At 42.7% G+C, this 27,870-nt stretch overlaps 1 protein-coding gene across 2 annotated transcripts; it reads right to left on the reverse strand.

The window, feature by feature from the left end:
- On the reverse strand, positions 1-27,824 carry mical1 (microtubule associated monooxygenase, calponin and LIM domain containing 1). Of its 2 annotated transcripts, XM_020650268.3 has the most exons (26): positions 27,575-27,824; positions 27,070-27,152; positions 23,974-24,286; positions 22,319-22,526; positions 21,458-21,565; positions 21,200-21,295; positions 20,853-21,008; positions 19,303-19,403; positions 18,816-19,073; positions 18,340-18,455; positions 14,651-14,777; positions 13,657-13,735; positions 13,306-13,453; positions 12,771-12,961; positions 9,852-9,958; positions 9,512-9,574; positions 9,191-9,434; positions 6,915-6,985; positions 5,878-6,658; positions 5,641-5,774; positions 5,450-5,563; positions 4,647-4,740; positions 3,381-3,474; positions 2,977-3,050; positions 2,356-2,396; positions 1,169-1,309 (listed from the first exon to the last, which is right to left on the reverse strand). In XM_020650268.3, exons 3-25 carry the CDS (start codon positions 24,229-24,231, stop codon positions 2,383-2,385), a joined length of 3,636 nt encoding a protein of 1,211 aa, XP_020505924.2. In that variant the 5' UTR covers positions 24,232-24,286; positions 27,070-27,152; positions 27,575-27,824; the 3' UTR covers positions 1,169-1,309; positions 2,356-2,382. The 2 variants fall into 2 exon arrangements, with proteins under 2 accessions (XP_020505923.2, XP_020505924.2); XM_020650267.3 differs by lacking the exon at positions 2,356-2,396 and having other exon boundaries at positions 1-1,309.
- Positions 27,825-27,870: the final 46 nt, after the last annotated feature.

Consider the following 27,870-nt stretch of genomic DNA (forward strand, 5'->3'; position numbering starts at 1 on the left):
TCAAAGTGCATGAATTTTATTTGATATACTGTGAAGTGCCGTCCAGGCGGCACAGAAATGGCAGCAGAACAATAAAAGACTATAATAAGGCTCCTTTTTAACCAACAACAAACCGCTCTTTTGTGTCTGAACAGGAACACCTGCAGAGGATTAATACCTTTTAGGAATAGATGAAAACCATTCCTTCTCACCCCTCCCCCAAAACCCGCTGTGTTAATATAATACACCAACAATTAAAGAGCAGCTGACTGTGGAAGGCCAACAGTGAAAATCCCCAAAAATCTGATCCGAGAGGACTGAACCATCACCCCTGAGGTCCAACATGCTCACAGGGAAGAACGCGGTAAGAAGCAGAAAGTGCTACAAAAGTCAGAAAAATTCATCAATAAACTGAAGAATAAAATCAAAGACTGATAACGTCATCTCATAATTCTAATATTTTATCTACTTCTTGGTTTCCTTTTGTAATCTGTCTATAATTGATTCAGTATACAAATACTAAACATAGAATATGATATGTGTATAAGTATGTCATTGTGTACAGTAGCACTTTTTCTTTGATGTCACAAGTAAAACAAACATGGACGACAAAGTCAGCATCCACCGCTAAAGCTCCGCAGCCAGTTTCTGCAGGATCCTCTCAAAATGCTGCTCTGCACAAACGATCGGAAGTTTCCCGGGGAAAAAGGTCCCAGGCTGCGAGATGATGATGATCCGCTGTGTGAAGGTTGTTAAATAGCGCAGCAAACACGAGGAGTTCCGTCTCATATGTGGTCCGTAGCAGTGACCCCGCAATGACTGCAGGCAGAGCTTAAAAGCCTCACATCTCCGGGCTTATGTCTCCCTCTAGGGGGGGCGGATTGTGGCTGAAAATCTCTCTCCGCCCCGGGGGGCGATAATAAAGCCTGAATTCTTCATCCTGGTTGGATAAAAGAAAAGACGGCTTGTGGTGGGGTCGCCCTCCGCAGACGCTTCATCTTTGGCTTTCAATAGTTTCAGGTTCTGAGTCTGAAAGCAGCAGGTCTTGTAAACAGCATGTAAAGGAAATCTACTAGAGAGTTTTTTTTTTTTTTTTTTTTAAATGTGTGTGTTTGTGTGTGTGTGTGTGAAAAGCCCTACGCCCAGTGAACCTGAGCTCCTGCCTTGGAGTGCCGTTTGGCCTCCCTGATGGAGAAAGCCTCCTGCTCCTCGCTGATCTCCTTCAGCCTCTTCTCCTCCAGAAAGGACACCAACGAGTCCCTCATGTCCACCACCTCGATCATCTGCTGCAGGACCCGCTCCTCCTCCTCCTCCTGCTCGGCTGTCTTCCCTGCAAAAACATTCACACGTGCAGAGTTAGAAGCAGCGTCGGTTTGCAAAAACTGAAATTACATTGGTGATGTGTATGTCACTTTTTTGTTTTGTTCTGTTTTGTTTTGGGTGTGTGTGGTTTTAAAAAAAAAAATTATGTGGGTTGCTTGTTTTTTGTTGCTTTATTTTTCTATATTACAAAACAAATTGGGCAAACTAAGATATTATTATAACCATTTTGTTTTCTTCTTCTGCATTCTATTATTGTTTTGTGTAACATTATAAAAAAAGAAAAGAATAATGATGTAAGAAATGAACTATGTTTGGATTGCCCAATAAACACAAAGTTGCAAAAAATCGAGAATGCATGTATGAAAACATTAAATCATCATGACAATGTGAGATCGATGAATCTTCAGAGAACGATAGCAGCTTTGGTCTGCCCTGAAAATGACCCACCACCACAAAATGAGGGATTGAATATCCAAGGGAAATAATTACATTTCACCGAGCCACAACACGGAGGCTGAAGATTATTTTACTTACCTGTTTAGGGTTTACTTATAAACAACCATTTAACAGCTGGGATTCTATGAGCTAAAAATGACTTTTAGCTCTTTGTTTATTCTGTCAGGGGATATTTTACTCTTTATTCGTTCATTTGAATTGCACCCATAGTGACCTATAAATGCTGCTTCTGTCCACTGATTGGAGCATTTCAGTGCATCTCTTTTGTTCTGCACTTTACTGCACTCTATGTGCCAATTTGAATTTCATGTTTGTATCAGTGGACCCCGAGAAGAGCAGGTGGTGGCTAATGGGTATCCAAATGAACAAATATGGAATCTGTCTGCCCAGCCCCTGGTGGTACTTTTGATTGGTATTATTATTTATAAAACTCAAAATTATGATTTGAAAAAAAAAAAAAAAAGAAGAAGAAGAATTTATCCATGGCAACTTCAAAGGTGATTTTGGGTCTCGTTATCTGTGGTTGATTAAAGATTGAATCAGATTTCTGTAAAGATATCACCTCGTCATTTTATATTTCTTTATAAGACAAAATACCCTTCAGTATTATTTCTCCAAAACAGCTCAGCACTGAAAATCTGTGTGGGGAGTAACAAAGAGGGATGTTACTGTATTATACACTGGAAAAAATGCACATTTTATTTGAATAACTCTGACCGAGGAGCCTCACATTGGCTTCAGCTGACTTTATATTTAGCACAGGACTGTGTGAGACTGTGGACTGCAGAATCTGCCCCCCCCCCCCATCTCTTCGTCTGTACTTTTAAGTGTTCGACATAAGGAACCATTTTTAGCACCAGGAAGCCTTCAGTGTACGCGTGGACATCTGGGTAAAGTCTGTGCACGTCCTTTTAAAGATGACTCACTCTTATAGACAAACAACTTGAATAAAACCTGCTAGCCCAGCAGCATGCAGGCTACAAATAACCCATAATGCAACTGTCTCTGTTTAAAAAAGGATATGAGATTATACTTAAGTTAGACCTCAAGTTTAAACCCACCTATCACGGATGGATATTAGCAAAATGTCAAAGCACTGTTGCTCTCATTAGAGGAGGAAGCATGCAATAATCCTCTCAGTAGCCGTAGCTCGTGTTGCTCTCTTCAACATCTATCTTAAAGTTGTTTGTGTGTGTTTGTGCACAACAGTTTACACACCCTCCAGCTTCATGTACTTCCTGAGCTCCACCTCCAGCGCGCCCTGCTTGTCTTCCAGCTCCAGCTGTCGAGACCTGAGAGAAACACAAACAACAACAACTTATTCATGTCAACATTACATCCTGCTGTAGCTGCAGGTCATCGTCAGGCCAAAAGAGTCTGACTCTACAGACGCCTGGCTGCTCTCACCGAGCTGCTGAACAGTAAACCACAGTGTTTGGAGGCGGAGCTAAGCTGTTATGGACCCTCTGGCCACTTTGTCACGCACCACTCTGCACAAGAGTTGTGTTGTCCTCCCGTTATGAACACACACACACACACACACACACACAGGCCTTTTTACTGTGTTTCACTTTTTTTTTTACTGAATGCACAAGAGAGGAAACAAACTTGTGCACACTTACGCCACCATGAGGTCAGACTCCTCAGACACCAGAGCGTTCTTCTCGTGGACGAGCAGGATCCAATCCTCGATCATTTCAGGAGAGCCGGCGCTGCCTAAAGTAGAAAAAAACGCAAGTGTGACTTTCTGTGTGTGTGTGTGTGTGTGTGTGTGTGTGTGTGTGTGTGTGTGTGTGTGTGTGTGAGAGAGAGAGAGAGAGAGAGACGACGTGTTTGCTCGTTAAGTTTTAAATAAAAAGAGGAAGACAGGTTTGAATGGAAATTCCAGATTTAGAGTTGTGGAACAAGATTTTCTGTGTCTGTGACACAACGGCCATGTGAGTGAGCGACAGCGAGTCTGAAGGGAAACTGGAGACCTCAGGCAAACATTCAGCTGCTTAAAAACACAAACACCTGTCTCATATTTACCGTCTACTGAAGCTTATTGGCTACTTGTTTCAGTTTTCTCTGTCAAAATCGACATTTGTGTTTTCTCTACTTTGTTTCACCAGAGTAGCGAGGATTTTATTTCCGTCACACACCAAACGTTTATGTTTCTACTTGTTCTGAACTTTCTGATGATATTAAAAGGTTTAACTCTAGAAGTGCCAACGCCATGTTGCTGTATTGTCATCTTGCACGTCAGTTTAATGACAATAGAGCTTCGAATTCTTCAGCATGAAACTATATTTTTGAGCATCACGGGACTAAAATCTGGGTGAATCTAAAACCTCTCTGCTTGTAATAAAATAAGGAGTTTTTTAAACACAGTCTCAAAAAAAAAAAAAATACAAACTTTGAATCTACTTCTTAGCAGCATGTTTGAGCTCTTTTTTTTTTTTTTAGTCCTCTCGGGCAGAAACATTAATGTTCATTGTCGGTGCACTCACAGCGACTTTCCAGTATCGATTGTCGCAGCTATTTTGAGCAAAAAAGAAATCAGGAAAGTCAAACTGTGCACCACCTGCTCAGCACCAAAGTGCAGACATACTAACACACAATGAACACTGATGTACATCGCTCTGCTCCTTCAAGTCCCTCCTTAAAACACACTTTTATGTGTTAGCATTAGAGCCCTCTGGACCTGAAAAGGAGGTTTGTCTGTTTTCTGTATCGTGTGTCTCTCTATTTACTTGTAGCTACTGTGGTCCTGGTTTAATTGTACAGCACTTTGGACAGAAGCTGCTGTTCTTTCAAAAATCTCTTACTGCAGGTTTAAATAAATGTTTGTACAGTTGACAAAAGAATCTGAAAAACCTGAGAGTGTGCTGTAAATGTTTGAGTCTTACCAGCCTCTCCTCGAAGAGTCCGCTCCAGCACAACACCTTTCTCCTCCAACTCCTTGAAGGTCACCTCGATCTCCTCCAGTCTCCTCTGGATGGACTGTGACCACAAACAGATACAAGTTTAACATTTTAAAGATTTATTTTTGGGCTTTTTGTGCCTTTAATGCAGAGATAGGACAGTGGATAGAGTCGGAAACCAGGGAGAGAGAGCGGGGAATGACATGCGGGAAGAGGCCACGGGTGGAAGCTCGAGACGACAGCCTCAACACATGGGGCGTGCGCCCTAACCATTGCGCCACAAGTTTAACATTTTAAATCAAGAAAAAAAAACACTACTGATGAATTTATATATGGCTGTGTGTGCAGATCAGAAATAGTAGACGATGTTCTTCTTCTTTTCTCTAGTCCTTGACTAAAACAGCTTTTATACACAAGGCCGTCCCGTCCATGTAAACACGGCTCTGACAACAACACAGCCATCGGGACTCATGCTTCTTTCTCACTGTAGACATTTATGACTCAGAGAGACATTAACAGACATTAACTTGATTTCTGCTGTATTCATGTGTAAAATGTTGCACATTCTTCCTTCAAAATAAAAGACACTGTATCGTTTAAAACCCGTGGTATCAAGAAAAAATATTAAATATCTATGTTTTGAAAATGTTGATCAGTCGATCTTTTTTTTGTAAATGTGAAAAGACAAAATACAAAGTTAAAAAAAGGTTTAATGAATCAAATAGATAAAAAACAAAAAAAAAACAGACACTATCTCTGAACATTCAAACACAGAGATAGACACTGACCTGGGCTTTCCTCAGACGCTGTAACTCGCTCATCTTTGCTCGTCGCTCCAGCGTCCTCATCTTCATCAGCTCCAACTTCTCCGCCTCGACGGGGTCCGACGGCACCGACTGAAACTACAGGCAAGAGTGTCAGAACAGGAAGCGTCTCTATTAATGTAAACGAAAGACATCGCATCAGTTTCTCTCCTCACTTTCTCATCATATAAGTCAAAGTCGTATTGTCCAAACATCTCATCGTCGTCGTCGTCGTCGTCGTCATCATCGTCTCCATCGTCTCCGTCGACGCCTTCCTCCGAGGCGCTGTGAACATGTCTGAATGTTGTTTCTGAGGGAAAAAAATGTGATCAGACGGACGCACATCTCAATAACATCTGCACATATTTCCCTCCACTAAAGACACAGGAGGAAAATGAGTGACCCAGACTCACCCACTCTCCCCGGGTGATTAATGTGGACACTGAGCCGCGTGTCTCTGCTGATCCTCGGAGACGACAGATTCCAAGGGGAAAACTTCGACCGCACTCGGGTGTGCCCTTCCGGCATCTCTTTCCTCCTGAAGCAGCGCCGGTTCCTCTTTTCCCGCATGTGCCCGGCCGTGCTCCCGCTCCAATAGCCCTCCTCCTCCTGGCCGTCCAGGCCCTCTGCTTTCGGCGGGCTCGGACCCCCTGCGGTAGCAGAGGAAGAGGAGCAGGAGGACGACCCCCCGGGGGTCTCCGAGTCCGAGTCGGCGCTTAAACTCTGCAGATTCACCAGCTGGCTTTTCTCCTCCGCCGTCAGCTGGAGCTTTTTGAGCGACTGCTTGGGGCGGGAGTCCGGAGCCGACTTGGAGCTCCCTTTTGTAGGCGTAGGAGACGGATGATTTTCTGGAGTCGGGGGGTCTGAAAGGTGGATCGTGCGAGGTTTTGCGGTCGGAGGAGAGGGGTGAGGGCTGGGTGTGGTCTGTCGGAAGACGCGGGGCTTCGGGACAGGCTTCGGGACAGGCTTCGGGATCAGCTCCTCTGTCTCCTCCTCGGGTTTAGACCAAGAATCTATGCACGTATCTGGAGGTTCTTGAGACGTTTCTTCGGACTCAGGTTCATCCTCTCCTTTAGATTTATGCGAGTCACACTCCAGAGTGTACTCGAACTCCTCGTCAGACGGAGACAGAGTGTAATCATCACCGGAGAGCTCGTTCTCTTCTTCTTCTTCTTTGAGAGTTCCTATGCCATCCTAGAAACAGAAACAAAAAGATATATTTCTTCTTTTTTGGTTCATGGACTACATATTGCTCTGTCACAAACACTCTCTCATTAGTGGTGCGCTGCTGCAGCTGCGGGCCGACGACATCACGACCCGGCACCAGGAGGCGGACGCAACATGTGACAGAATATTGTGTAACAGAAGAACAAACACAAAGATTCAGCGTGCAGCGTCTGGTGTAGTGAGCAACAGAGCGCTTCAACATCTGCTCTGCTCAGTGACCCACCTCGCACGATGCCTCTGCTGCCCCGTTTCCCATTTCCAGCTCTTCAGAGTGCAGCTCGCAGTAAAACCGCCCTGAGGGGACACGGCAGAGAAAAAGGCGTTGAATGAAAAGAACGCTGGCGTGCTTAAAATGAATCAGAACCCCCACCACACACACACACACACACACACACCCCCCTCCTGCTGTTTTCTTAAATGATTCATCTCATTTCAGTCTTAATGGGACCCCTTTAAAGGGGGGCTGAGCGCAAATTATTAATAACGAGATAAATGAATAAGTGATGCTTCACTTATCGGAGCAAATCTCGACTCAGAGAGAACATGTAATAAAAAAAAGGGCAATAGCTTGTTGAAAGCAGAAATACAAGAGCATTATACTCAACAACACGGCATCAAGTGCTTCAATGGAGGGAGGATCGATTAGCAGACAGAAGCTGCTAAAAAAAACTAGAGATGAAATATCACTACAGCACAGACAGACACTCAGGAAACCTCAACAACATTTAGAAGGGGGGGGGAGGTGTCCTGGTTCCGGTAAGAGAGGAGTTTTGATTCTATTTTTTAACAAGGCAGGCACTCTGTTGGTTGTGTTCAAATATCTAGATATCTAGTGTTGGGCCGTAGCAAACTTTTGTATTTGTTTTGGCGAGCTCTGTGGACAAAGCGATACCTTTGATCCAGAGGAGCACCGATGACCCCGCTGGTGGTCAGAATCATCTGATTTTCAGCCTGTTTGTCCGTGGTCGCTGACCTCACAAATAGAGCTGATCATGCGCCGTTTCTGTGCCAGATTAACTCGCAAGACTTTCTGTGACACAAAAGCCACAAATACTCAAGCTAACATGTCGGCAGTGTAGATGTAAGGTCCCCATCGGCAGAGGTGAAAAGCAGGAAAAGGGATAGTTCTGTATTTTTGATGTGGCGTCGTATGAGGAACTTTTGATTAGTAAGAATATCAGCCACAGGAGATGTCGTTCAGTTCATCTCCTCTATTGAGAAAAGTGAAGAAGTGCAGGAAGCTATATTCTACCCTGTAATTTTGCAAATTTTGAGAAAAACAAAACTAGAAAAAAACGCTTAGGTAAATGTACAAAACTTTACTTTTCAGCTAGCAGGCCCCTTTGTTTAAGCACTAAACAAAAATTACAAACAAATAAATAGCAAAAAGATGAAGGAACAAAACACGTTTTTGTTTGATGTCCATGAGAAGGTTGGGGTGAGATGAGAGACATTCATACTGTATGTGTAAATATGTGTTTACGAGTGTGTTTGTGTTGTCTTTTAGAAGTATTTAAATGCCTTCATCACAACGTGGTCATACAGATCCTACATGGTCATTCTGTGACAGTAAATACAAGTTACTGTTCTGAAAGACTCGGCCTCTGAGTTTGCTTCTTCTGCATATTTCTGTATTATTTAGGTCAAGACCAGTCTGTGAATCTGTGGCTGTTGGGGAAGGTAACATGACGTAGTCAGTGACTTCAAAGCACGAGAACACTGGCAGACATGCAGAACACATAACTTATCATTCTGAGGATATGTAAAAATGTGGGTTTTTTTTAAGGGTCTTATTTTGTGCATTTGAAGATAAATCAAAGATCAATTAAAAAAACGGATTGGTTGCAGAGTACTTTTTGGCCTTAAAATGCCTTTTTCTTTCTCCTCTAGCAAAAAAAATAAATAAATGCATCAAAAGAAATGTGTCTGTAGAGTTCTGGTGCTAAACAATTACCATAGAAATAGAAAAAACAGAACAGAAACTCATGTAGTAAACAGCTTTCACAGTGTGGTTATTTTTCTGGCTCTGCTACGACTCGGGACATGAGTTGAGTTGTCAGGTGAAAACAAAGCTGATCTAAGGTGAGGGATGTGATCTTTTTTTTTTTTTTTCCTTTTCTGTTTTGACCTTAATGTCGGAAATGTTACAATACATGTTAAGCACTTTGCATCGCCTCATATGAATGGTGCTCTATGAATAAACCTAAATTTTGACAACGTGATTCAGGTATTTTTGAAATGTTCATTATAAGATCTTTTAAAATTTTTGCAGTTGGAAATCAGAAAAACTAAAAATGACACAGCTGTGTTGCAATGCAATGTGCATAAATAAATCAGTGACGTCTGGTGAAGTCTGAACTCAAAGTGAACTCTGAAAAAATCAGCAAAAATGCTGCTTCAGGTCCCTCGTGGTCTGGCTGAATTGGGGTGGTTGCAGCCTCAGCTCTAGTGAGTCTGCTATCAGTAAAGTCTGGATGTTTGGGCTTTTAGCACTCTCACCTGTCGTCTGGTCGAAGGTGTAACCTCCCAGTCTGAGCGTGATGCTACACTTGTGGCAGGTGAAGCAGCTGCGGTGGAAGAACTTCCCCTCGGCGCTGATTCGCTCCAGCACGTAGACCCTCTGACCGCAGAAGTAACACTCCTCACTGTTTATCAGCGACACAGCAGAATCGCCGTCGGGCTCGAGCTCGGGAGCTGGATCGGGTGTGGGGCTGAGCTCGGGAGACACTGGAGGCACCAACGTCTGCGGAAAGGAAGAGGTAACGTCAGGGAAACAACAGATACAAAAGAGATCAGTCAGTGCAGAAAGTTTCAACTCACGCTGTCCTCATCTCCCATCCTTTTTTCACTTGCTCTTCCTCTTATCTCAGCTGTTAACTTTTCCTGCAGAAAACAAGAAAACCTCATCATCTGACACGAATAAAGAGGACATCCAAACATAAACACAAAACCATGTTTATTGAAAACACTTCCCTCGGTTCTGACAACGTGTCCCAGAAACAAAAAAAAAATGAGACTCAAAAACAAATGTGAGTCACGTCTGACGGCCCAGACGTGAACTCCCGCCAGCGAGCCCCGTCTGTGTTTGGAAAATATCTTTATCAAACATTTCTGGGTGCTGTGTAAACACCGAGCCGCAGCCGGTCGCAGCGGTGCGTACCTTGCGTCTTTGCAGAGAGTTGTGCTTGAGCTTGTTCAGGAAGAAGACAGCTGACTGCGCCTGGGAGAGAGTGAGAGGCTTGGACAACGGCAAGAGAGTCGCAGAGTCTGAAATCGGCAGAGAAGAAAACAAGAAGGAAAATTTCAAAGAGGGGGAAAAACAAAGGATTTAATTATCTTGTTTGAATATTGGGCTTCAAATAAGACGGTCAGGAGAGCTGAAAAGATACCAGGAAAAAAAAAAATCACACAACTTTGATATTTGTGTTGATACCTTTGGAACCACAATAGAAAACGTAGGCGCCTGATACTGCACACTGTCTTAACTTCACACATACATACAATTCACACAGCTCACCGCCTCTTCTCTCTGTTTGTAAGAGGAATACACGTAACTTTACATTTTCTATGAGACACCAAAATGACTTTAGTATCTGCCGACCTGTGAGTTTAAATGGACCGCTGCTGCCTCTCATGGCAGCACTGAGGTAAAAGTATGACTGAGAATCTGTGATTTTTCAAAGCTTCGGTACTTTAAGACACTATTAAATCATTCAAATAATTCAGATTGTATCGTTGTAAAACATTTTGGAGTTGAACATTTTGACCACCTTAGCTGCAAACCTGAGAGAAAGACTGAATGCTGCTGTTGGCCTACTTGCAGCTTTGCATACAGAGGCTCAAAATATTCTCTTTGTTCCTTTTATTTAATATCTTCAAGATTTGTCCTTTTATGCTGAATTCTCCTGTCAGGAATATAAATAATCCCTCTTACTTGTATTTCCTCTAACGCCACAGCAGCAGCAGCAGGAGCAGCTGAATATCACTTGTCAAGCCTCATAAAAAAAACTCCTGAGCCCCGGCTCTGACTAACACTCCCACTCTTTCATCATTCAGAGACGGTAACCGGAGACTGACAGCTTCCCTCCTGCCTGCACATCAGTCAGCGGATCCCGAGCAGAGCAGAGCAGCGCAGCATCACAGACACACACACACACACACGCAGAGAGAGAGAGAGACAGCGAGAGAGAGAGAGAGCGTACATCATCACACCCACTTCAGCTCATTCACTGCCTCCAAATCTTAGGCTTCTCATTCAAACTCCTCCTGCTGTAAAAAATACCTCTGCTGCAACGAGCCGGGAGAAAATCCTCCTTCAGTGCAGGAATGGTCGATCTCTCCTTCAGGTAAGCCTGGTTCACACCGTGCCTGTTTTGCTCTGCCTGCTGGTTTAGTGCAGGAGAGCAGCAGCAGCAGCAGCACCAGTACAGGCTGGCTCTGAGCACAGCACTAGCCACTTAAGAAGCCCAATGAATTCTGGGTAATCAGCTCTTAAAGAGACAGCAGCGGTTTGATCACTTCTCAACACTGAACAGATTTCAGTGGGAGGACACCTGACCCTTTTAAGGTGATGCTAATGCTGAGCGGTGTCTTAGCAACAGAGTTATGTAACATTGATGCTGCTGGCACTATTAGCAAAAATATATCAGAAGATAAAATCACATTTGAAGTATTAATCCATAGATCAGTTACAAAATGACTGTGATTGGTTGCAGAGAACTTTTTTTGGCCTTTGGATCATTTTTCTTTCTCCTCTTGTAAAAAAAAAAAAAAAAAAAATGCATCAAAATAAAAACCAGAAAGGGTTTTTTTGATCAGCAGGAAGAAATGTGTCTTTGAGTTCTGGTGTTAATTTTTTTTACATAGAAATAGGACAAACAGAACAGAAAAATCCCCAATACATAGATGTTTTTAAAGACTATCGTTTTAAAGGTCCCATATTCTGCTTTTTCTGGTTTTATCTGCTCTTTAGTGTGTTTTCCAAGTGTCCTGTGCATGTTTAGACACATCTAGGTGCAAAAATTCAAAGTCCGCAGAAACACGGCTTCTCCTACGTCCTCCTGTTAGCTGTAGCATTAGCTGCATGTAACGCTCGGTTCTAGCCCCCCTCCATAAAAATGTGTCAGTGCGACGTCACTGTCAGTGTGAGATCACTGATCTAAGCCCATTGGCTCGTTGTGGCAAGACCTGCAGCTCATGTTGAAATTTCCGAGACGCGTGCTGAGCAACTGACCAATAACAACAGAGCGGATCGGCAGACCAATCAGAGCAGACTTGGCCCACGTGGGGTCTAACAGTGTGGGCTCAACAGAGTGTAGCTGACGGACTCGGAGCGTAGAGGGAGCAAGGAGGAGCAGTACATGAAAACAGACACTTTTTTCAGACTTTATCTATTGTGAACGTACAAAAGTAGGAACATAGATTAAATATAGGAAACCCAGAAAGGGCAGAATATGGGCTCTTTAAAGGAATAGCAGGAAGAGAAATCTGCAAATCATTCATGTTGCAGACGACGTGGCTCAATTCAGGCAAATCCTTTTCATATAGTCTGTGATTTTTCTGTGATGTATTCTAATGTATTCAAGACTCAAATCCCGCTGAACTCTGAGTCTACTTGCAAGGCGGCCCATAAAGGGGGGTAAAGGGGACGGCTTTCTGGGGACAAGTAGCACACCTATACACTCACCATTACCTCTTAAAGTAACAAGAACACACATTTTATTTATTGTTGCTCCAGTAAAGTGTAGCCCGTTTCAAAATGTAAACCCCCTCTTCTTAAAATGATATGAACGTTTTTTTGTGTGTGTAATGTAACTGAAGTAAGCGGGCCCAGAGGAAGCTAATGTTAGCCAGGAGGCTAGCACTTACGGATACATTTAGACAGCTTAAAAGGAAGGACACATTGGTATGTACATTGCATACGTGTGGCCATGTTGACATTAGACATCTATGTGGGACTGCGTTTGCATCAACATGTTTATAAAAGTCTAGAAAAAGGACTTTATGTGAATATATTGCCTGCCTTTATTTTGGTAATTTGCCATTTCAAAATAAAAGTCCAACATAGCCAAACTCTTACCTTTCTTGGGATCAGTGAAGGCTTTTTTGACCTGTGTGAGGTAGCAGACCATGGATAACGTGTCTATCTGTCCGCTGTTTGCTAAATCACCAACAGACATCACAGGAGGGATGCCCAGCTCCTTCTCCAAGACTCTGAAGGCCAGCTGGTTGTTGTGAACAGCGCTGGACTCGTCCAGAGAGGACATGTCGCTGTGGAGGAAACAAACATCAGAGATTACTCAACAGGATGAATCATTGAGGGGGTTTGATGATGGTGGTGAATCCATCAAATCGTTGGATGTTGTTAGTTGTTTATTGTGTCATTCATACTTTTTTATATTGCCAATTTTTATTAGGATTTGTTTTTGGGCCTTTATGCCTTTTTTTTTTTAAACAGGAAATCAGGGAAGAGAGGCCATCTGTGCCCCTTCTTTCCATATTTTTAAAAATCATTTTATTGATTCATCTTGTAAAAAATGTGATTCTTTTTATGACTCCAAACATTAGCCGTGTTGTCAGATAAAAACAAAGCTGAGTTCAGGTGAGACACTTACAGGAGCTCAGGTCTGAAGTGGTGGATCATCGCACACAGAGCCAGTCCAGACCTCCAGGATTGAGTGAAATCTTTCACATTCACGTTCTTGTAACCTGCCGTGTGTATCTGGCACCATTTCAACAACTCTTCAAAACCGCTGACCGAATCTAAGAGAAGACACACACAAGAGAACTTTGTGGTTTCCTGGTTGTCATAAAAAAACACGTCCGTCTCTGATATCTAAATATGGCGGATTATATATGTTATATGATGTGTCAGTGTCCACAAAGTGACAGAGTGCTTCCTCCTTAGCTCAACACAGCTGATTAGAAAAGATAAAGAGTAACAGAGTAATCATAAACGATCTGACCTTGACGCATGGGAGACGGGTTACTCTTCGGTTTCTTGATAGAGGGGTTGAATTTGTCCATGTCATACAGGTGATGAACCTACAAAAAAGGGACAGGTAGATAAGACTGACATTCATGGACTAACTTATTCTTCTACTAGCTCCACGAGTTCATCAAACAACATTAAAAATAATCAAAATCTCCTTCCATAAAGGGCCGCACTATTAATTACCACTTCTTCATTATTGCAATAAACGCATCAAGAATTCTGAATTTATCACAATAAATAAGAGAAAAAAAGCGATCATGCAGTCAGATGAAAATCGAGCTTGCCTTCATCTCGCCTCAGATTCATTTGTGTTAATTCCGTGGAGCAAAAAACTCCCCTAGGGATTTATTTTGGATGCAGCAGCTTCATATCATTAAATATATCATAATATCACACAGGAATGTACCTTCTGCTGTGTTGTTTTTATGCATATGACTGTGTCTACTAGTAGTGTTGCAGTACTGAAATCGGACTTGGTCTCGTCCTGGAATTAAAATCATTTTTACCCGTTCTTTGTCTCGGTCTCAGACTGGGTGGACTCTAGGTTTTTAAATCAAGACCACCACTGAAAAGCTTTTTTTCCCCCTATGTCATCACATTAGAAGGAAAACGCGTCTTTCTGAAAGAACTTTTAACTTCAATTCATCCTTAGTTTGATTTTTATCCCCCTCCCGGTGTCATAGTTGAAACGTCCCCTGCAGACAAGTTGATAATTCTTTAGTTATAATTTTGGTCTTGGTCTTGCCTCGGTCTCGCCCTGCCTTGGTCTTGGTCTTGACTCGATCTTGACTCCTAAATGTCTTGGTCTGGTCTCGGTCTCGGAGGACTCTGGTCTCGAGTATGTCTTGGTCTCGGTCAGTGTGGCCTTGACTACAACACTATCTACTAGACTGTAGTCTGTGTGTCTGATTAAAGTAACTCTGATCTCAATCTGTGTTGAGTAAATAAAGGATGACGGTGCCGACCTGGTGGCTGTGGATGGAGGACATGTTGACTCTGGTGTAGCGTGTTTTGGGGTCGATGGTGTAAGCAGCGTAGTTCTTGCTGGTGTTTTCTGGTGTAGTCTGGGAGAGGACCTGGTAGGTACTCTCTCTGCACATTTAAGAAGAAATGAAAACACAGAAGTTTAGAAATGAGATTCTGTAAATGAGTCAACATGTAAAAAAAAAAAAAAAGGTACGGATGCAGAAAAAAACCCAGAAATGTAAAAAAAAAAAAAAAAATCTTGACTGCATGTTTTTCTGACTTTCACTTTGAACAGAGACAGAACTCTTTAACGTAAAAAAGACGCTGTCTGGCATTAAACTAGTGTGCAGGTCCCTCCTCTTATTTCAAAGTTTGATTTTTTTTTTTTTTTAAAAGGACCACGGTTAAGATCGTTAAAATAACCAGGTTCTCCACATTTCATTCACAACAACATGCATCACAGTCTGATCATTCAGACTGTGATGCATGTTGTTGTGAATGAAATGTATATTTATACCAAGGAGTATTAAGGGGGGGGGATTGGAGATTTTGAGATTAACATCATTAATTTACGATGTATGCCGATATGAAACTACACATTCTTTTGGCACAACAGCATCACATTGTCAGAATTATCAGGACCCTGAAAAGATACTGCTAAGAAACTGGAGCTTTTCCACAGAGAGAACCACACTGACTTGAAGGAAAGTGTATCTTTTGTGGCAGATGAAATGTCTTTGAGGGTTCTCCTTTCATCGTTTTTCGCTCAGACTGCTCTTCTTTTACAACCTTTCAGAATAATCGTTTTAACCATCGCCTCATTTAAATTGATTTACGGATTTAAAATCGTAAATTAACAACTTCCTCCTGGTTATTTTACGACTTCAATCTTAAGATTTTTAGACTTTTTTTCTTTAATGTGACCCTAATATTCCGTCTACGTTTGTCTTTTAAATTTCAAAAGCTCCAAATGGACTCATTCAAAGGACAAAAAAACGACTGCTGTTGAAGCCTCGTTGTTTTATTCTCATCACATAAAGGAGTCATGCTGAATTAGTTCTAAAAATATGCAACCACACACTCTATTTCTCACTTATCATCTCAAGCTGGGACGTGTTGCTGATTAGACTATCCACAGGCCAACTGACGACTTAGTGCATTTTTACATTAATCAAGGAGATCTATTTATTTTAGTGATGTTTGAATCCTTAGATGAGGCAAGGCAGATTTATTTATAAAACTCATTTCTTACATAAAGACCCCTCAATGTGCTTACCACAAATCAAATAAACATTCAAGGAGAGATAAAAAAACCCAACATGCTTCAATATAGTGTTGTGGTACTCCAAATCGGTCTTTTTGAAGGTCTCGGTCTCGGAATCGTCTCAGAATCGAAAGCATTTTGACCCGGTCTTGTCTCGATCTCAGAATGGGCGGACTCCGGATTTTGAATCAAGAGCAGTCAAGACCACAACTGATAGACTATTAGAAGGAAAATTCCTCTTTCTAAAAGAACAAATAACTTCAATTCATTTATTCATTTGTAGTTTCATTTTTATCCCTCGGTTACGGCCGCAACCTTCCCAGTGTTACGATCTAAGTGAGTGACACGCCCGCTGCACACAAGATGATCATTTTTCTGTGACATTAATGGTCTTGTTCTTGTCTTGGTCTCTCCCTGCATTGATCTTAGTCTTGACTCTGTCTCGATCCCTAAATGACTACAACACTTCTTCAACAAATAGAAGATCAAAAAACAGAGTAAATTAAAGAATAAGGGCCAGATTTACTAAATCTGTGTCTTAAAACGTGTGCAAACTTGATACCACCAGCACACAATGTGCTATCTGATCTACTAACGACGCGCAGTGAGGATTGCGTCTTTCAAATGAGCAAAACAACACGCATTGACCATTTAGTACGTTTGCCTTAATGAATATTCAATATGGGGCGTTTCTGCCCTAGCGTGCAAAATACTGGGAGGAGAAAATGCAAACAAGTTGAGTTAGTACACGCATTGTGATTTACCCAGATTGTGACGGTGTCTGTATTTAACACCTTTACAAATACGTGCTAATCCAGGAGACCAGAGTTACTCACAACAGGCTGCTGTGATTGTATTTATGATGAGACATAGGCACAACAAAAGAAGGCATAAAGATTGTGTTTACATTTTTCAAATGACAGAAAAATAAATGGCATGCATTTATTTTTTAATTTGGTTCAATATTCTAATCGTTAAGCAAGAGGAACACCTTGATTAAACTACAGGCTATTGTTGTCATAGCCTACAGCCAAAGAAAACTGAACATCCACAGCCTCTGCATTCTAAAGAATTTCAACATTGACATTTATTTCCTCCTATTTCCCTCATTTCACCAACATTATATTTTAAACTGGGGATTTCCTTTTTCTCGGGTCGCGCGTCTCTCCACCAGCTCGCCCCCTCCGGTGCGCTCCTCTCCATAATGCGCTCGTCACCTCCCTCTAAAGCCGCTGCTGCTACGCTGTAGGACGCTTGGATTGGGGGACCTCACCACTGTTTGTAACCCCGTCTTCGATACCTCTTTCCAGGGCATTTATGTCCGATCAGACGCAGCGCTGGCCAGCTGTCTGGTGCGCAACAACGGCGAGTGTATTGCGCAATGTATGACACTTCATTCTTAAGATGAAGGGAAGAAAAGAGAGGCCCTGTTTAATGCCGATGTTTTCTTATAACCACATTTTTTTTGTTATTTTGCTTATTTGTTATTGTTCAGATTTATCTCCTATAACTCGAAAGTATTGTGCGTTTATTTGCCTCTCCCACTAAGACCTATTTTGCGCTTGCAGTCGTCCTGCTTTCTGTCCAAACTCTCCGTGATGTAAACCAATAGAACACGCAAAAACCTTACTTAAATACTACGGCCTCCACAAGGTTTGCACCTGGTGTCATTCACGCAAATTGTCTTAGTAGATCACCTGCAAAACGCCCACCAACCAAACGTGCAAACTTTTGGAGTGAACACGCAATTTAGTACTCTTTAATTGGGAGCTTAGTAAATCTGGCCCTTTGTGTTTTTTATATCTTACATTTTTAAATTATATTTTATATATTGTAATAACTTCTTATACTCTATTATTTAAGTTGATGCTAGTTCTTCTTTTTTTCCTTGTTAATTGTGTAGCACCAATACACCAAGTCAAATTCCTTGTATGTGTAAATGTACTTGGCAATAAACCCAGATTCTGATTGATGAATGTATGTATTGTGTATATTTTAAAGATTTATTTTTTGGGCTTTTCGTGCCTTCAATGCAGAGAGAGGACAGTGGACAGAGCCGGAAACCAGGGAGAGAGAGCGGGGAGCGGCATGCGGAAAGGGGCCACGGGTGGAAGCGAACCCGGGCCCACCGCCCGAGACGAGAGCCTCAACACATGGGACGCGCGCCCTAACCACCGCGCCGCCAGCGCGCCCCTGTCGTGTATATTTTAGAAACAGTAGGTAACACTTTTTCTTTTCAAAAACAATTGCAGAAGTTGACTGAATCAGCAAACCGTCTACAGCAGGTAGTGAAGAAACAGGATGTAGTTGCATCATGAATGAACTCCATGGTTTTCTGCAGGATGTGGCTCATGATGTTAAGATGAAATGCTCTTTCTTTCTTTGTCTTTAATGCTGTTTTGTAGTTTTATGACGTTGACTCACCGCTCAGCCAGGACCTTGAGATGCGGGACCCCCATGCCCCAGCTCCTCACCATCCACGCTGTGTCGAAAGCCGCTAAAAACCCTCGAGCGATCCCCGTGCCCAGAGGCCAGAAAGGCTGCACGACAGAGAACAAGAAAAAGTGGCTGTAGCACATTAAGACGCTCTCACAATCACCAGGAAGTGGAGCAGAAACATTTCATACGGTGAGTGAGTATCACAATATGAGGCAGATTAAAACTTATGGGACGGAAAAACAAGCAGCTGCCCGGCATTTCAAACTCTCAGATTTCAAAACACTCCCAATCTCATGTAAACAAGAGGAAGACTCCACGGCTGGCGGCTATGAGAGGCTGCGGTTAGAATAATGCTAACTTCAGAATGCTAAAGACAATGCTAACAATGACATTTACCTTCCTAAATGTTTAGCACGATGACCAAATTGAATTCAAACACCAAGAGGCCTCATTGTTTATACCTCCACCAGGCAATCTCCAACCAGACCCATCAGCAACTTCTTCCCCCTCCTCTCCCTGACCAGAGAGGCGTTCTCGGCCCGGTGCATGCAGGTGAAGTCGAACATGGCCACGTCCGGCTGACCTGACGGGTTCTTAGCGAACTGGAGGTCAGGCAGTTTGCCGCCTGTGGCGAAGCAGGCGGCATCCTGCGCGTATCGACACAGAGCCTCGAAATCAACGTTAGCGGGAGCCAGCAGCTCGTCTGCATCGCTGAAGTCCTGCAGAGAGACAGAGGGAGAAATGTGATGAGACATGACACTTCTTCTACTCCAGGTGACTGCCGGAGCTAATAGGCCAGGCTGCAGAGAAAGACGGGAATGATTGACAGCACTCGCATCCCCGTTTCATCAATCTGGTTTGTTTCTTTTTTCTCTTAATCGTCCAGGGATTGCAGCAGCTGCCAATAAGAATCACACTTTTTCTTGGTAATGGATGTGTTGTTCCCACCTGTTTAATGACCCCCTTCTTCAGCAAGCTCTTCTTCTTGGCAGTCATGACAAAGTAGTGGGTGTCGTCCTTGTAGTAGACAATATTTTCCAGATCAATACCTGGAATAGATGATGGAAAGGAAGGAGAGAGAGAGAGAGAGGGTGAGCAGTGTAAGAGAATGATGGATTCAGAAAGGGCATTTTTCTATTCAAGAGTGTTTTCCTCTCTCTGTCATTAACCTGTATGCTAATGCATTTTCAATTAGAGTGTGGGTGAGCATACAGAGTCGCAAGAAGGTCAGAAGGTGGGAGCAATCAAGTGATTCACACAATGTCTGTAATGTTTGCTGCAAACCGAGGTGCAGTACATGCAGAGGAGGTCGGAAGTGAAGGCTCGGCTTCATCAGGGTTTTCACAAGAAATTAAAACTTAGCACCAGAGCACGGATGTTTTTTAGTTTTTTTTTAACACCTCACACTGAACCTGACCTGACAGTGTGAACATTCAACTCGCGCCTTCAGGGGGGGCTTCTTTCAAGCAAGGCACAACAGGAGAGCAATAAAATAATGAAAAAAAAATGAGCTCATGTTCTTATTAGGAATGTGACGGTTCTGTGACTCCACTTCATAATTCATGCTCTCTCCCGTTATGCAAAGCAACTGATTTCCTCTTTTTCTTGCTTCAATATTTAAACAGAAAACTGAAATAGAGAAAAGAAAAGAAAGTCTTCCTCTTTCAAACAGTTTCACACGACTCTGGATGTAATAAGTGTTCCTACCAAACGGTAAATGGACTTGAGCTTGAGCTTTTCTAGTCTTCTGACTATTCAAAGCTAAATTCTATTTTTTACACTGCATGTCACACCGACACATTCACACACTGATGCTAGTGGTTGCTATGTAAAGTGACCATCAGGAGTAACTAATGCCATTCATTCGAAGGCCGCCGAAGGAGCAATTCAGGGTTAAGTGTCTTGCTCAAGGACACATCAGACATGTAGCTGCAGGAGCAGGGGATTTAACCCACCGACCTTCTGGTTGAGAGATGACAACTCTGAGCCTCAGCCGCCCACCAATGGCTGAACCTCCATGGCTGAAAAAACTACGCCCACACACACGAGAATAACTAAATCTGCAGTTCCTCGAGTGGCCACTTGAGGCCAGCTGCACAAGCGAGTCCATCCCCATTAAGCCCGTTAAGTAAAAACGTATACAGCCTGGCAGAGAGAAACAGGTTTCTTTGCTTATTGAACATTTCACTCAGGGTGAATTTCATAAAACAAACCTGTTTCAATTATTTAAAGTCATGTGGCCACATTGAGTGACAGGTAGGTGCTGCTAGCTCACTGTTAGGTGTCCAACAGGCTTGGACTGGCCAACTCTGAATTTGCAGACCCCTCCCCCCTCTACATCACCACCATTTAGTCAGAATTTTGTAACTTCTGGCTTCAGAAAACCAGCATAATTATGTCAGAAAATGAAGAACTTGTGGCTTAATAGGCGGTTGACAAACCACTGGGTGAAGTAACAGCAGTGATGTCCATTATTTATAGAGCCCCAAGGTTCCTACCCGTCTGAGTGAGCAGGTCTTGGAAGAACTTCTGGTTGTAGATGCGAGCCACCCCGCTGATCTCTGCGACCTGAGCCTCCGCTGCCGTGTTTCTGTTGATGAAGTTGGTAGTGATGCCGATTGCCAGTTTTCCTCTCAGCTCTTTGTGCTTGAATCCTGATGTTTTTAAGGAGAGAGGAAACTAGGGCTGAGGAAAGCTCACTTTTTTTAAACATGGCTGCTGTAGGACGTTTTTTGATTATGTGTAACAAGCAGGCATTGCATAATGTCGTGCACGCAGCCGTTGCGTCCCATATTACAACATTTGTAAGAGAAGTGATTCAACAGTTCATGCGTGTTTGTCTCACCATCAGGGACAAACCTGCCTCCTCCAGCAGAGATGAAGACATCAAACTGGAAGTTTGCAGCGGGATGAGACCCGGGCTGCAGCTTTGCCATCCACCCTGTCAGAAACACATCAAACTTTCATGAACACAGAACCTCCCCTGCATCTTTCATAACAACTCGACTGCTTTGCATACTTTTTGTTTTTCTTAAATATTCTACGTTTACAAAACAACAGCTGATGGTGATGACAAAGTGCAGGTTGGGGAAATGTTAAGTACCATTGTCTCCTGAGGGCTCAATCAAACCCCGAAACTCCACTCCGGTGTGAACCTCCACCCCGAGGAGAAGTGACACTTTCAAAAGAATGAGCTGCAGCTGACGGATGCCTGGAAACACACACATGTATATTGCATTGGAAGTGTGTGGGTGTGTGTGTGTGTTAGATAACGAAGTACAATGTACAATGTACAGCCAGTCATGCATACGGGAAGTAAGAACGAGTAAGTTCTTTTGTCTTTTTCACAGCGGTTACAGTGAAGCAGCAGCAATAATGAAATCTTGTGTGCTCAGTCTCTCTCCAACAAATCAAGAATGAGAAGCAAAGACGTGAACTAGTACAGAAGTTCATAAATAGGAAATTCATAAATACAAAGTGCAGACAGTTTAAATATACTAGGCCCGACCAATATGGGATCTTTGGGTCTGATACCGCCATCGATATTAGGGAGACAAAAATCAGATACAGATATATTGGCAGATATAAACAATGTTGATTGTTGTCTTTTTATGGCTGCAGCATGGGTGAAGAGTCCAAGACAAATATCTCACTTAGTCTGACTAATCTTGAGTTTTATAATAAGGTTATCATAAGGTTAACTCATAACTCATAAGGTTACTAAATTACCCAAAATGCATCAAGACTCCACATTCCCAAGATTTTCCAAATGTAGTCTTCTGCACCAGCCAACATCGACCCAAGTGATGTCACTCGAGGCAATTTATCAAACTTCATGCAGCTCCTTTTGCAGCCACAAAAGGCTTTATAAACTTTTCTGGTTGAGTTAATTTGTAATTTAAAAGGCCATTGTTCACAGACACAGTCGAGGACGGTCAATCAACAGCAGCCAGAAGTCACTCACTGATGTGATCCAGAGACCCGGTGCAGAATTTCCCGTAGAACTTCTTCGCCCCGAGCCCGCGGAGGTCGCAGATGGTGTAGGGCCAAAGGTGGAGCACGTTGTTTCTGGAGAAGAACTCTCTCTTTTCCAACAACACCACCTGAGCGCCCAGCAGGGACAGCTCGATGGCCGTCCTCAGCCCACATGGTCCAGCGCCCAACACGAGGCACTACAGAAAGAGAGAGGAGGAAGACACACGGTCACAGCAGGGATGATCAGGCCGGACAGTTAAGGTAAATAAAATGTTGTAACACCACTCTACGGGGCAAAGCTTTGTTATTTTTAGCTTCAAGCCTGGAGGGGCTAACAAGTATGATTTTGGAATTCACTGGAAAGCCTTGGAGCGGTCAGAGATTTAAACATTACAAGGAATGAAGCCGATCCAAGCTGTCGTTTGGTTAAAGGCCGATTCACGCCCTATGTACAGGCTATAAACCTCTTCGCAGCGATCGGGGGTTTGATTCTGACCTCTGCCCTTTGCTGCATGTCATCCCCTACTCTCTCTCCTCCCAACATTTCCTGTCTCTCTTCAGCTGTCCTATCGAATAAAGGCAAAAATCGCCCAACAAATGTAACTTAAAACTGGAGCCTTAAAGGGGCTGTGTACCATTATATACATTAAATAATAAAACTCATGGATAGCAACAAAAAAAACACCACTATGCCTGATTGTAGTTAGTTAAAACTAATTCATGAAATTATCATTACAAAAAGATTTTAGGATAAGTTGACACACCAAACAAAAACAACACAAATAATCTGAACAAACAATGGAATTTGACATAATCACAAGGTACTTATGCCCTGTGATCGACTAGCAAACAGTCCAGGGTGTACTCTGGGATCGGCTCCCAAACCACCCGCGACCCCGAGTGGGAAAAGTGGCACAGATGATGGATGGATGGATGAATGGACAAAGTGCTGGTGCCCTCATGTAAGGCTAAGCAGCACTCATTGAAAACATCCGTCATCCCTGGTGAGCCCCTATGTCTGACTCATGAGTTACATAACCTTTCCTTTGGCCACTTAGTTGCGACCACAACAAAAACAGCATTGCCACCTTTAACAGACCGAGGCTGTGTTGATGTGACAACACTGATACTACCTACCCTACCACATGGCCACTCCTGACCCCCAACAACTCAACCGTGGAGACTGATGGACAGAAAGAGCCAGGACAGGAAGAAAGGTAATTTAACTTAAATGCTTAAATAGTAATGATGTCTAATCAAAACAGAAAAAGAAGATTTTTTTTAATCTAATTTTCATTAAAAAGTTAGATTTTTGCCAAGTGAATCATTTCATTTGAAATCCTACAGATCTTGTTCTTGTGACACAAGGTGACATGTTGTTTTGTCACAGACTGCATGAATATCACATCATGAATTTAGAGGAAATAAACATTACGATGCCAAAGTGATCACTGCCACTTTTCTTCACACATTTAGAAACTGTCAAATCTGTCAAAGTCATCTCACAGTGGTTCTTTATCCTGGTTAAACAGCCCTGTTAGGGACAATATGTAAAACATGTTCTCCTCAAAAAGACAGAAAAGACTAACCTCCAAGTCTCTTTAAAATAGATCACACAGAAGAGGCCGACAGGTTTTCCAGTACCTTGTTTTTGGCGCACGCCTTCCCTTGCTGGTACTCTTGGTGAACTGCTCTTTTGTCCAGCTTCTTCCACAGGTCTTTGGCCTTCCAGTAGTTCAGTCGTTCCTTTAACTTGCTGTAAAAGCTCTTGAAGTCTTTAGGGTTGATGTCCAGCTGCTTGCAGAGCTCCGCAAAGTGCTGCTTCACATCCTTACAGGTTTGCGCCTGCATGAAGAGGTCAAAGGTGGCGTGTGAAGGGTTGACCGGGTCCTGGCTCGCCATGCTGGAGGATGATGATGGAGGAGCCGGTGTTCTGGTCACTGGGTTTGCTGGTTATCTGTGAAGGAAGAGGTTATATCATGAGCTTCCTACCTGGAAATAACTTGGCTCTGGCGAGAGGTTTACTGCAAATGATCAAAGGGTTACAGAGTCCTGGTAGTGGTCTCCTTCCCTCTGTGCCAGACAAACGCTCCTCCTCAAGTTCTGCTAATTATAGACAAGATGTTTATTTATCTGTCACCTGGGCGGCTGAGTCATTACTTACTTCCTCACTGTGGTTTCTGTGGTCGTCTTTTTTTTTCCTCCTTTCTTTACAATTGCACAGCTCTGCAGCCCGCCCACAGCTCATGTGTCACTCTCATGCCGCCTCAGGACGTGTACTTGTCATTAGTTTCAGTACGAAAGAGCACACAGATAAATAGAAACATACGGCGGAGACACAAAGGGGGGAATCCAACTTTTTCCATGTCTCTGGGCTGGAATGACTACTGTGTGTTTATCACCTCCACTTAACAAGAAAAACTACCTGGGGCCTGGTGATATAGTGGAATAATAACATCAGATATTAACAAAAATGTTTTTTGCTCTGTTGATGTTTCACTATGTATGAGGGGTAGAATAATAATATTGCATAATATCTTTGTCCTGTCTTGTGTGATACAATTATCAAATCAGGATTATTATCTATACTTCAGTTATTTTTTTCCCTAAATGTTGCAATCCAAACAGATTTCCCTGAAAATGTAACTCATCCCGCCAGTGCTTCATGACTCCACGATGTCACTTATGACATGAATGAGGGCAATGTGAAAGAAATGTGCCAGAGAAGCAGCTGACAGCGGGATAGAAGAAGAAGAAGAAGAAGAAGAAAGCTGAGATAAGAAATGAAAGGCTGAAGCATCATAACAGATGAGACTGACACCAAATGTGTTTGATGTTTTGATTATTATTTGAATGTAATGCAACTTCAAGATTATTGCAGAATCGCTGTATCGTGATATAATTATCTTAGGCCATGTTTCGCTTATCTGCTATCATATTGTATCGTGAGTAACCATGTGATTCCCACCCCTAGTACACTATGTATTTCAAAGTAACTAAACACTGTTTTGTGTACGACCGAACACACACATTGAAGTCCACCTGAAAGTTATTTTCACAAGCTGTTCTGAGAATCTGAAAATATGCTGAATATGTCCCTTACTATAATTTGATCCATAAAGCATCAAAGACAGATGATCGAAATATTTGGCAACAGACTTGCGGTCACGTTGAGCGCCCCCTTGTACTGTACAGAGGCTAAAGTCGTCGTTGCAGCGGTCGCGTCAATCTGACCTCGGCCCTTTGCTCCATGTCATCTCCCCCACTCTCTCCTCCCATCATTTTCTGTCTCTCTTCAGCTGTCCTCTCCAATAAAAGACAAACAAGACCCCAAAATAATTTGGGTAAAAATTCAGCTCATCACTCAAATTTTCACCCTGCTGTATCAACATTTACTAAAGGTGAGTTGTTTTAAAAAAACACAATGGCACCAGAGGCAGAATGCTAATCTTACATGTCAACATAGAAGTCAAACAGTAAAAGCACAGACCTTACAGTACAGGCCACAGAGACTGTTTCACACTTCAGCAGAACAACAGTAAGCTGCGGTGACATTTCCTGTAACTAACATGCATGCATCACTTCCTGATGATAAGGTTTACTTCACAGCACCTCCTCTCGGCTGCTAATTCTGCAGCCCCTTGTGCACCACCTGAGTCACACACACAGGCTGTAATTAAAGCCAGAGATCTCCACAACATGTGTGTGCAGGACTGTGCAGGACTGTACATGACTGTGTGGGTTTGAGTCTCAACCTGATGGAAAGTGTATCACCAACATGACTCCATCACATTTTACCATTTACTGTTTGAAGATATTCACAAAAAAAAACCATCATGATGATGCAACTTTTGAGAAAACGTATCAAGGAGCTAAAAGACCTTCTTGTTTTTTTATTTCCTGCCATTTTTTCTCTGTAACACATGGAGTCAATCGCTCAAACAAGCTTCTACCAGCAATAAATCCAAATGCAAACAAGTATGGCGGTGTTTGATAAGCCTGCTTAGATCCAAAATAAGCTTTAATGCAACTGATATTTCTGCTGTTCGGAGGAAAGATTACATTAAAATCCATGTAATTTGCAATTTTTCCTTTGTTTCTCTATTCGTTTGCAGCGTGGAACCTACAAGCGAAAGTCACCTTGACATGCACAATCTGGCAGTGTTACCTTTGGTCCGAAATGATTAAATCAAGATTGCATGGTGGTAAAAGTCTCCTGTTACTGCAGGCTGCAAAATGGAGCCAGTTTCCTTCCAGAGAAACAAACGTTTACCAAGAAAAAGAAACGGCCTGCAGAGACAAGAAAACCTGTCAAAACTAAAAATAACTCAAAAGAATCATCTTGAAACTTTGATCTTATTCACAAAAGGCAGCTTTATTTATACTCTGTGCTTTTTTTTTTCTTTCTTTTTTAACCAGTCTAAGACATGTACAGTTTTACTAGAAGAAAGCTCAAACTAGTCTCCCATGGTTAAAAAAAATCACCTTCTTGTGACTCTGCTAAATATAGTTAGAGAAGGGGTCATGCTGAATAAAGTGTCATCTGTGGCAAAGGTAGAAAGAAACACACACACACACACCGACACACACAGTCACAAGCATCTGACTCCTGTTAAGCAATTCAAACAGAACAGGCGAGTGTAAGCAGGAATGCGGCGAACAAGATCAGACAGATGCAACCTGGGTATCAAGGTGAATTGACCTGATTCCCCTCAGACTCAGTGGATTGGATTGACCCACCTTATTACATGTGTAAGCTCCGCCGCGCTGTGTGTGACAACACTGTGAGTATCAGGGTGATGGATCAGGATCTGATCTGCAGTCTGGCAGGGAGAGAGAAAACAGATGGGAGAATGAAGAGAAAGGGGTGTCATTCATTTCCTGGACTGGAGGTTTAAAACAGAGAGAGGCATTAAACATGTAACCTTTAACATGTGTTTGTTCACAACAATATGAAGCTGATAAATGAACGGAAAGGTGTGGCTCTGAATGGTACTATTCAAACACGTTGTGCAAACAGACAGATTTAAAAAGAACAGATGCTACAGTGTGAGAGCTAACATGTGTGGACATAGAAAACATCACATACAGTACATACACATCCATACAAGGAGGTTAATGACTACAACACATCAATTTGTTTGTGTATTTAACAGTAAAATGAGCTGAAAAACGACACTGACATCACTAAGCTGTATTATTCATCGATAAAAAAAAACCTTTTAAAACTTAAAAGACTACTTACATCATACCAAAAGAGCGTCCCGCACAATGACAATCACAGCGACGTTACAAATGTATCTCCTGTGAACGATGACGACTCACTGAAGTTTCATTACCGGCTCTGAAGTCGCGTCTGAAGCGGGAATCTGAGAAACTGCGTCCCCTGTGTCGTTTCCATGTTTTGTTTGTCTTGTGTTTACAGGTAAAAGAGTGCACGTTGGCTCACCTGCCACTGGCGCTCATACAGGACGAGCAGAGAGCCTCATCCGGGACTTCCTGATAACAGCTGAATAGGCTAGTCAGCGCGAGCACCGTGCG

This window comes from Labrus bergylta, chromosome 12, assembly GCF_963930695.1.
Source record: "Labrus bergylta chromosome 12, fLabBer1.1, whole genome shotgun sequence".
NCBI lineage: Eukaryota > Metazoa > Chordata > Actinopteri > Labriformes > Labridae > Labrus > Labrus bergylta.